This window comes from Triticum dicoccoides, chromosome 1B (assembly GCF_002162155.2).
Source record: "Triticum dicoccoides isolate Atlit2015 ecotype Zavitan chromosome 1B, WEW_v2.0, whole genome shotgun sequence".
Classification (NCBI taxonomy): Eukaryota; Viridiplantae; Streptophyta; class Magnoliopsida; order Poales; family Poaceae; genus Triticum; species Triticum dicoccoides.
Genome location: NC_041381.1, coordinates 705,198,514 through 705,209,121, shown reverse-complemented (window position 1 = coordinate 705,209,121; position 10,608 = coordinate 705,198,514). Strand labels below are relative to the sequence as shown.

At 46.6% G+C, this 10,608-nt stretch overlaps 2 protein-coding genes and 1 long non-coding RNA gene across 3 annotated transcripts in view; 2 read left to right on the top strand and 1 right to left on the bottom strand.

Annotated features, from left to right (window-relative positions):
* Positions 1-2,566, bottom strand: part of LOC119314204 — a 5,471-nt gene extending 2,905 nt beyond the window's left edge. The window contains exons 1-4 of the long non-coding RNA XR_005152234.1: positions 2,403-2,566; positions 1,933-2,246; positions 1,656-1,827; positions 1,323-1,443 (exon numbers count right to left, since the gene is read on the bottom strand). This is a non-coding gene — a long non-coding RNA (uncharacterized LOC119314204). The remainder of the gene's footprint in view (positions 1-1,322; positions 1,444-1,655; positions 1,828-1,932; positions 2,247-2,402) is intronic.
* Positions 2,567-4,426: 1,860 nt separating this feature from the next.
* Positions 4,427-5,783, top strand: LOC119314192. The gene is made up of 3 exons (XM_037588964.1): positions 4,427-4,644; positions 4,764-4,957; positions 5,419-5,783. The coding sequence occupies exons 1-3, from the start codon at positions 4,570-4,572 to the stop codon at positions 5,642-5,644; spliced, it is 495 nt and encodes a 164-aa protein (XP_037444861.1). The 5' UTR covers positions 4,427-4,569; the 3' UTR covers positions 5,645-5,783.
* Positions 5,784-9,398: 3,615 nt separating this feature from the next.
* Positions 9,399-10,172, top strand: LOC119314176. Its single transcript, XM_037588963.1, has 2 exons — positions 9,399-9,655; positions 9,759-10,172. The coding sequence occupies exons 1-2, from the start codon at positions 9,450-9,452 to the stop codon at positions 10,006-10,008; spliced, it is 456 nt and encodes a 151-aa protein (XP_037444860.1). The 5' UTR covers positions 9,399-9,449; the 3' UTR covers positions 10,009-10,172.
* The last annotated feature ends 436 nt before the right edge of the window (positions 10,173-10,608 follow it).

Genomic DNA, 10,608 nt, shown 5'->3' with positions numbered 1-10,608 from the left:
CATGGACAACTAGTTCCCAAAATTAGTTTCCCATAAATCATTCTGTTGTATGTAGCATAAAATAACACATGTCAAATCTGATCGGATTTGGATGCAATCAGCGGAAGCCTGTGAAGACATGAGTTCATCAGATGCAACAGAATTCTAATTCAAATATGCGGTATTTCTGCAAGTACAGATGTAGTAGCGATGATAAACTGCCATATCGGAAGGAAACAAAATCATGCATACGTAAACAGTAATGCTAAACATATATATTGTTACCAGGACTTTCCATTTCCTATGTTTTCTTGTCAAATGTTTATTGTCCAGGCCACTTTGCAGTACCATACTGTTGGTGAGAGCACCCTAACAGTATTATACAAAGATGCTCAATCTAAGTATGTCAAAGCTCAAAGCAATCTATTTGTTTTGCTAATAAACAATCTATTTGCACCTTCGTTAGCAATAAAGGTGGCCTTCAAAAAGGTAAATGGCTCAATATAACACTAATGTACCAGATTTCATGATGTACAAGTATCGAACTATTAACTATCTAACTAAATGATGACTGAGTTAGCAGAAGATACATTAGTGGACTATCTTTTTAGGGTGCCTTTTCTCATGACCTGCTACAATGGCTTGCTTCTATTGATATGCATAGGAAACAATTTTTTTGTGTCGAGACTATAAGTTCAATGGTTTATCACAAGAAAATTTCCTGAAATTTGCAGTACCGAAAATATCCTGAAATTTGCAGTACCTGACAATATTACAACTGCAATGTATGTTGAGAAGAAAAACACAACTCTGCATGGATCATGACAGAAAAGCGATTCCTACCAGTATATAATTTTTTGTGAAGGTACAACCCACTCACGCAATCAGACACACACACACACACACACACACAGTGGATCTCCCACACACACACTAAGAAAATATTGGAGGCACCACGAACACAAATAGGGCAGGCATGCGTTGTCCTACATATTTAACCCAGGTGGGTGGGAATGATCAATCTCGCGACCATCCCTTCTCAGTCAGCCACGTTGACTTCAAACACATCATGTAATAGTTGTGTCTAATCTTCCATTTTATGGCATTTCAGGGACCAGACTGTGAACAGGTACACTATGGGTTCACGTCAATTCAGTTTATGCAGCTATGATGTAAGATGTAACCACAACGAAGCACACTCAAGAGCACATGTTTCCACTGGGTGCTTACAATCAATTATTATCATGTAAATGTGATAGAAACAACTGTTTGCAAGCAAAATGTGCAAGGATGTGCATATACCATAATATCAGTAAAAGAAACAACATAGAAATAATAGTTACCATTATAGTACGTTTCCTGGATTCACGAAGCAGTCCAAGCAATTTTTCAAAAACACCGAGGCTCACTCTTTTCTTGATCTCGAGAGAGCGGGGCCACTCATTGGCAGATGGCTTTTCACCGCTACAATAGATAAGCAACATAACAATGAAATAAGAGTGCTGCCAAAACTAACTCTGGGATGCATACATGCGATGCTCTCCATAATGAACCGGTGCGTTATGTGTTAAAACTAAAGAAATTACAAATGAAAGTATACCTTGTAGTTAACTGTGTGTCTCTCTAACAATAGTTAATTGTGTGTGATTACTATAAGCAAGGTAGATGAAACAAACCTTTTGAAGATAGCAACAACATTTGTGAGTGAAGACCCAGTAAGATGAATTGTTCCCTCTCACATAATAGCATGCGCCAATGCAGCATCCGCCTTTTCAGGGGAGGATTTGACTAACACATCTCCCTTTGGTTCTTCTTCAACGGGTGGAGATGGGGTTCTTAAAGAACAAACTGGTGGAGATGGCACATCGTCAGAGTCATATTTGAAATCTGATACAGCAGCCTCCTCCATAGTTATGGGGAAATTTACTGAGTTGAGTTTGTCAGCTTTGTTACCGTTACGATCATCTTGCGGCAGGGCACCAATGGGCTGACGTCGTCTAGGTTGTCGTTCTGATTCTGAAGCAACGATCCGCAGGAAGTCAGAGAATGAGACCATCTTTGGCCCATTCACGCCATCATACCTTGGTTGCAGCACAAGATCATCTATCTCGTTTGCTAGATATTCTAAATCGCTTGATCTGTTACTTCCACAAGATTTCTGCCCCCCAACCTGGTTGTCGAAATCAGTGCTCAAGGTAGCAGGCAGAGACTCCCCGACTTTGGATCTCACTGACTTGGTTGGCTTCATTGCGCTGCTGCTGCTGCTGCTGCAGATCCAGACACACGCACAGCAAGAGTTGAGAGAGGTCAATCAATCCTTGGCGGAAGTGAGTTAACAAGGCGACTAGAGTTGTGGTGGCACGCCATACGAACGAACGAATGAACTGCTCGGTGAGGAAGGGTTTCTCGGAGATCTCACTCACCTCGGTGCGGTCGGCGTAGAGCCCCGCGCGGAGACCGGAGAGTGACTGCGGCGGAGCGGGTGCTGGGTAGGGCCTGGTGCGGGTGCTGGGTCCGTGGTAGGGCTGGGGGATTTGGTCGCCATGGGATGGGCGGCGGGGTGGGGACGAAGGGGGAACGGCGCAGAAATGCTAAGCAGATCCTAGGTATAAAAAAGTACACATTGATGCAGCAGCCGTCTTTAAAAAAAATTCTCAAGTTCCCTACCTCCCCTTAGGCACGTCTCCGATGGCCTTAGAGCCATAGAAACGCGGTGGACTTTGGCCCGTGTGGATGGGTAGAGATATATTTACTAGTTATATCATTTGCTCCTGTCAAAAAGAAATGTTATATCATTTGCACTTGTCTGAATCTCTCGAAATAGGCATTCACTCGTTTATGAAAATAAAGGCAGACCGAGCAAAGTACAACCAAACAATACAAGGTGATGAGTTAACCCTCTTACAAAGCAGATACTCAAAATTCTTGTCTTAGATTTATCTAAATACGGATGTATCAAGTCATGTTTTGATATTAGATACATCCGTATCTAGACAAAACTAAGACAAGAATTTTGGGACGGAGGGAGTACTAGGCTATCCGGATCGCGCAGAAGACAAGCGACTACACTACCGAAGGAAGAAATTGGGGGAACTGAGACAACTCTCACAACACCCTAGGACACCTAAGCTCCTCGACAACGCCCTCATGAGGGGAATGGCGCAAAGCGTCGTCGCTGCCTAGCCACACTGGACAAGGGTCTTCACTCAGAACTCTGACGCGGAGAGGATGAGATCCACAACAACGTCTTCAGAAGATAGCAGCGCCTGCAACCATGGTCGTTGTTGGTGCAAACGCACAGAGCTTTCGCTTGGGACCCCATCCTTGTCACCATGAGGCCCCCGCAAGCGCGACGTGCACAGACCCCAGATCCAGATCTGGGCAACGCCCAATAGAGGATGTGCCCAAGCCACCAACCGCTCCCCCGCTAGTCGCCCACACGATCGGAAGGAAGCCACCACCGCCACCATGGTGTTCGCCGGAGAGCCAACCATGCAGACCGCCATCCAGAGCCGCCGTCCTGCCATCCATGTCCAAGACATCACCCAATGACCACGACGCAATGTACCAACCACAGTAGGAGGAGTAAAAGGCAACTCCTTCCACTCCTTGCCCGGCATCAGTGGTTGATCGTGCGGCGTACAACACCCTCCTAGCACATGTGTTTTGCAACATTGGTCTTGTTGCAAACATCGGAGCATAACATGGGGATGTTGCAGACCGACCAATCCATCTGCCTACTAGTTGCTACGCCCCATCTACAACCACCGTCGAGCTAGGGAGATACACCCCGCGATGCCCGATCTCCGGTGACCACCGATCAGGTCGCCCGGCCCCACCGGGCGCCTCCTCTCCTCCTTGTCAGTGCGGCTGGGGCTGCCCCTACCTCGACCCGTCGGTCCAGTGTCGCCTGCAGGTTGTCGTCGCTTGTGCGACTCCATGGCGGATCTCCGCCGCCCTACACCTCCCCACCACTGGATCGACGAATCTAGTGAGATCCGACACGCCAGTGCGGAGCGCGTCAACCTTGTCGTCGTTCTATCACGCCATCAGCAGCCACAACCACCGCGTCGTTCATCTGCACTCGCCCTTCTCGTCCCGATCACGGACTGTCTCTGGCCCGCTACGGGAAAAAGGTTAGGGAAGGCGACGTTTCTTGAACATGAGCTATGTTGCAGGAATATAAAGAAGAAACTGAAGATGTTGTAAATTTTGCATCAAGGATCTTGTTACAAAAATATTTTTCCAATAAAGGTCTTGTTGCAGGAAAGTAGATAAGAGAAACGATCGGGAAAATAAACAAAGAAAAACGATCGGGCGGCTCGCGACCTGGCAGTTTTTTTTTTAAAGAATCAACCGACGGACGCGTAACATATAGCCCAATAAAAAGACAGATAGCTCTTCACGAGAGTAAATAACACAAGGTTCCCAAAAAAGAGAAAAAAAGAACTCTGCACGATCGCGTCCCGTCCTTCTAGTGGGCGGAAGGTCGGCGAACGAGGAACCCTAGCCCTAATCAGTTTCGATTAGCAAGGTAAGGTTCCAACACGGCCGGCCTGATTTCTCGAGGAGTCTTGCAGCGGTGCGACGATGGCGGCTTCCCTCGGCGCGGCGGGGAGGTGGATCATGCGTCTTCCACTGGAGGGGATTCGCCACGCCCAGCAGGTATACCATCTCTGGCCGGCTTGCTATTTTCCTAAGTCTTGCTGTACGTACGTAGACGACATGTCCTGTTCACATCACTTTCCTGTTATCACTTCTCAATGCTGCTCGTGTGTTTCCAGATTGACAGATCCAGCCGTCTTTGGAAGCAACACTGTGGCTCAGAGTACGGTGCGTCGGTTATCCGGCAGTACAAGGAGCACCTCTACGATCTCATCGCCGGCGGCCACCCCGACTCCGCGACCTTCTTGCGGAACCGGAGTCTGCTCAAGGATCTCTCTACACAAATCGAGCCTAGACCACATGACCCTCTATGGTACAATATAAACTATTTGCAGACATAAACGTTTTCACTCCATACTTCCTCTGCTACAGAAGTTCATACATCTATAAGGGGTGTGTCTAGGACACTCTAGATGTGCTATAGTTATTGCATATCTAAGTGTCTTAATTAATCATAAAAAGAAAAAAATACTCGCACGAATCAAGATCAACGATATAGGACTTAGAAGTGCAATACTTAGCACATCTAGATGTGCTTTAACAAAATTGTATCTATAATGATTCTTTTGTTTATTGTTTTTGCTATAGCTTACCGCTCATGCTAAATGGTACCCTCCGTCCCAAAATTCTTGTCTTAGATTTGTCTAGATACGGATGTATCTAGCACTAAAACATAACTAGATACATCCGTATTTAGAAAAGTCTAAGACAAGAATTTTGGGACGGAGGGAGTATCTATAATGATTCTTACGTTCTCATCCCACCTACCTCTAGGCGCAAGTTAAAAAGAAACAAGAAGGTGGCTCGTCATGCTGCGTGGACGGGTATTGTTCTTATTTATGCGCTCGGTTATCGTGCCTTGGCTTCCGGTCCTGAAATAGTAGAGTATGAAGGATATCTTGTTACTGCCGAGAGTCTAGCCATGATACAAGGATATCAGCAGGCTGCTGAGAGAGTGCACAAGCAAGATGGATACCAGCCTATTGCTACTGCTGAATAGGAGATGGGTTGAACATGACATGCATGCATCTTGTTTCAAGGAGAAGCAAGACGGATATCAGTTCTTTTCCGGTACCATGTTATATATCCTTTCAGTCTAGAACTTGAGACATGGCATGTTACGTATCCTTTCCGTCTAGACCTTGAGTAATATTATACTGGATGATCTTTGATAGCATTGTAATTTACTTGTGATGTTGCTACAAGCTATATTATTCTTTACGTTGGATGAATTCAGATCGTATGAATTGTTATCATCGAATCAGCACCGTCATGTGCTCCCGCACTTCACCCTATCTGAACAAGGACGTACTTCCCCAGCTCGAGGGCGAGGATCTAGACCCTGCCATGGGGACCTCAACGTCAACGTCGGCGAGCTGGAGTCCTTCACCTTCGTTCGTCTCTTTATGATGCATGTTCGGTTGCCTGGAAGCGGGAAGGACGCAATGGTATTTTGCTTCGATTAGTTCACTTTGCACTAAGCGGAAAGTCATGATAATCCAACAATAATATTATTTTTTTCATTACATTACATTACATGGACTAATGAAGGGAAGGAGCTAGCAGTACCAAGTTGTTGTGTACTCATTCGTTGGATCGGAAGCGACAAGGCGGGCCAGAACCAACAACGCATGAGGCGTGTACTTGTAGTCACGTTCATTTCTTTTTAATCTGCCTATGCATATAAAAATTGTCAAAATCAAACTTCATAAAGCTAGATCAACTATATAAGAAAAATTATCAACATTCAGAATATGAAATCAATATCATTAGATGCATCATGAAATAAATTTTCACACTATATAACTTTTGTATTGTAAATGTTCATGTTTTTTAAGATAAAGTTGATCAAACTTTTCATAGTTTGATTTGGAACAAAGTTTATACACAGAGTAAAAAAGAAATGGAAGGAGAGTACGTACTACTCCAACATTTTTTATTTGAGATACGTACGTACATACGTACTAGAGATGCAAGCATGTAATCTGTGTGTTTGAAATGCCCTGCATGAATAAGAGCATCTATAATCCAGGGTTGGCAAATTCTGGCTCCCAAACGACCGCGGGCGCATTCGGAGGCGGAAGAACGTAGATCATAAGAGATAGCATAGAACATAGCATTTCAGGCATCAGACATCCACAAAGTTCATCCAAAAGGACCAACGGACTTCAAATTCGACCTAAATAGAACATAAAACAACTACTGCCTCCGTTCCTAAATGTAAGTCTTTGGAGAGATTCCATTATGGACCATATACGAAGCAAAATGAGTGGATCTATACTCTAAAATGCATCTAGATACATCTGTATGTGGTCCATAGTGAAATCTCTACAAAGACTTATATTTAGGAACGGAGGGAGTATAAAACATAAAAATAGATAAAGGGGCCGACCGGAGTTCACCACTTCTTGCCCGAGCCCTTGCCCTTGGGATTGGCGGTGCGGCCCATCTCCTCCATATACGCGTCGGCGGCGGAAGGGTTGTCGTCGTCGTCCATGGTGGTGCTGCTCTCCGATGCGGACGAAATGCACCTAGAGAGGCGGCAGAGGAGGCGATGTTGTTCCTTCGCGCGGCGGGTAGCATTGGCGGCGGCGGTCTCCTTCTCTCGAGCGAGGAGCTCGGACGCCTCGAGAACGAGGTGGAGGCGCCACGTGTCAGTCTGCTCCGTGGTCAAAGACCACCGCATGACCTCGCGGATGAGCGCCTCCTCTGGGTTGACGGCGACGAAGCGTGCCTGCTGGCAACAAGAGCAGAATGCCGCCAAAGTCGTCGTTGCTGCTCATGTCGGGCCGCATTCGCCTCCGACTCAGGCACGCGCATCCGCGCTGGAGCCGCGGGCACGAGCACCCACCGTTGCCCGGGGAAAGGGGAGACGCATGCGCTCCAGATTTTGAGCGGCGCGGAGCGGGACGGGCTACCGCGACCCACATTCTGTCAGCGGGATGTGGAGGAGCTTGCGATGGACGTGAGGGAGTTTAAGCTCCTGCCGGTGTCCACCCGCGAGTGCTTGGTGGTGATGCGTAGCGCGAGCTCTTCGTCGTCCGGTGTATCGAAGCTAGATCCACCGTCCTCCTCTTTGACGAGACCGTCCTAGTCGATGTGATCGGGCACGCTGCCGAAGCACTCATGAAGTTGGTCATGGCAGAGGGGAGGGTAGGGTTTGGAAGGAAGTGGAGGCGACAAGGAGGACGGAGAAGACAATTGTGGACTGATGTTTGACTAGGATTCGTTGGACGGGATGGGTTTTTTGAAGGGGCGACGTGGGCCCTAGCGGGCTAAGCCGACGTGACGGGCGCGCTCGGGCATCTCCGTATCCACTCCATATACGAGACTGGACACGGAGCTTGCCGGTCAGTCCGGGCGTTTCAGCCGGATTTGGAGCGCCCGGTTTAGTGCCGCTTTTGCGTCCGGTCATTTGACCGACTGCCTGTGCAAATGTTTGGGACGGATTTGGGGCCCGGTCCTTCTCAAAATATAAGACGCCGATTGACTTTTCTGATCTTCGTTGTATAACGCTTTGACTGTGATTTTCATGTATTGTATGCCTATAAAATTAGTATACAGATATATGAAATAAAATTATTTTGTGAGACAAATACGATAGTGCCATTTACACATGTTTAATCCATGTATTTTGATATATATATATAGTCAAAGTCGTGCATAAAAAACCGTGTGTAGTCAATCGCGCCTTATATTTTAGGAAGGAGGAAGTACTAGGAAAAAGCTGACGTAGCTCGATTGACTACCTGCGCCTGCGCGGAAAACGCGGCGAGTTTTAATTTGGAAAACAGAACGTCGCATGCATAGCTTCATTACGTACGTGCGTGTGCACAAGCTAGCAAAAGAAAAAGAAAAAAAGCGACGACGCGTGGAACCCTAACCCTAAGAGGCAAGGTATTCCCTTACGGTTGTACCTCAAGCTTGGGTGATTCGCCCTACACCTTTCACCTTTGTTGTTTGCAGTGCAGGCCTGCGACGATGGCTGCGTCTCTCCGCGCGGCGGCGACCACGAGGATCCCGCGTCCGTCGGTGCTTCGAGGGCAGGGGCTTCGCCGGCTCGTCCACGCCGAGGATGTATGTATCTTCTTCTCTGTCCCATCCCATATCCGGCTCGCTATTTTCCTAGTAGGTCCCGACGTCTGGTTGTTGATGGAGCTCCTCACCTCTTCTCTGCTCTCTGCCTCTCTCCATACCATTGTATACTACAGTAGTATATCACAGGGATGCACGGGTATCATCCTTAAAACAGGCATATTTTTCATTGATTTCCATTAGTAGCTACAAGATAGCATGAATAATCCGTTGATAGTTTCGTAAAATCGGCATAATTTTGTCTCCAATGAGTTTCACGTTTTCCTGTGCCATGGCATTGGTAGATCGATGATCAACTGACTTGCTTGAATGCCCTTGATATTTTGGTAAAATCGACACAGTTTGATCTATAATTTGGTGTCATTCGTAGATATGATCAACTGTCTAGCATGAATGCCCTTGATATTTTGCTAAAAATCGAGGACTTTTTGTCTCCCAACTAATTTTATGCTTTGCTATACCATTGGTAGATAATCATCTGCCTAGCATGGATGCGTTGATATGTCGGTAAAATCGACATATTTTTTTGTCTCCAACTAGTTTTATGTATTCCAATGCAAGATATAAGGTGTGTTTGGCTCTACGTAGACAACATGTCTTGTGAACATTATTTTACTTATCAGTTGATCTCAATGCTACTTATGTGTTTCTAGCTTTCCAAATCCATCCTCCCCTTAGACAAGGAACAACGTGGTCCGCTAGTCCGGCGGATGGGGGAGCTGATGCGTTTGCAGGCTTCCAAATTCACCCACGCCATGAAGGAGGAACACCGTGCGGAGCTAGTCCAGCTGAAGAAGGAGCAATTGTACGAAGTCATTGCCCTTGTCGACGCCGATTCTAAAACCTCCTTGCGGGACAAGAGTCTGCTCAAGGACCTCTCTACCCAAATCGAGCCTAGACCACATGACCCTCAATGGTACGATATATCAACCACATGGAAACATATATGTTTTTTTTCTTCTCCTATAGTTCATATATACAATAAGTAATTCTTACCGTCTCATCCCACCCACCTGTAGGCGGAAGATAACCAGGAGCAAGAAGGTGACCAAGTGGACTGCTTTGGCGGGTATTCTTGCTATTAATGCTCTCGGTTATTGTGCCCTGCCTTCCGGTCCTGAAATAGTGAAGTATGACGGATATCTTGTAACCGTGGAGAGTCTTCCCTTGATACGACAATATCAGCACGCTGCTGAGAGAGCGCGTAAGCAAGATGGATATCAGCATGTTGCTACTTCTGTGGGACTGGACAAGCAAGAGGAGATGTGAACAAGCAAAAGGGATGAAGATGACATGCATGCATCTTGTTTCATGGAGAAGCAGGACTGCAGTCTTTTCCACCTAGAACTTGATGAGACATGGTGTGGTATCCTTTCGGTCTAGAACTTTGAGTAATATTATTATTTGATGATCTCTGATAGCATTTTGTAATAATTTTATTACTTTCTATTTGAGTAAAAAAAGAGTATGCATTGTTGGATGGATGCTCGATCAGCGTTATGTATTGTCTTCATCGAACCAACATTGTAAAAAAAAAAGAGTATATGCTTGTCACCTACTCCGACGCCGACTGGGCCGGCTGCCCCGACAAGCGCAAGTCCACCTCTGGTTACTACTTCCTTGGCGGCAATCTTCTCACATGGTTCTCGAAGAGGCAGAACATTGTCTCCCGCTCGTGCGTCGAGGCCGAGTACCACGCGGTTGCCAATGCAGTCGCCGAGTCCGTATGGCTACGCCAGCTTCTCGGCGAGCTTCACCAACCTCCCTCGCGAGCTACGGTAGTCTATTGCGACAACATCAACGCCGTCTACATGTCGAGCAACCCGGTGCAAGACCAATGAACGAAGCACATCGAGATCGATCTACACT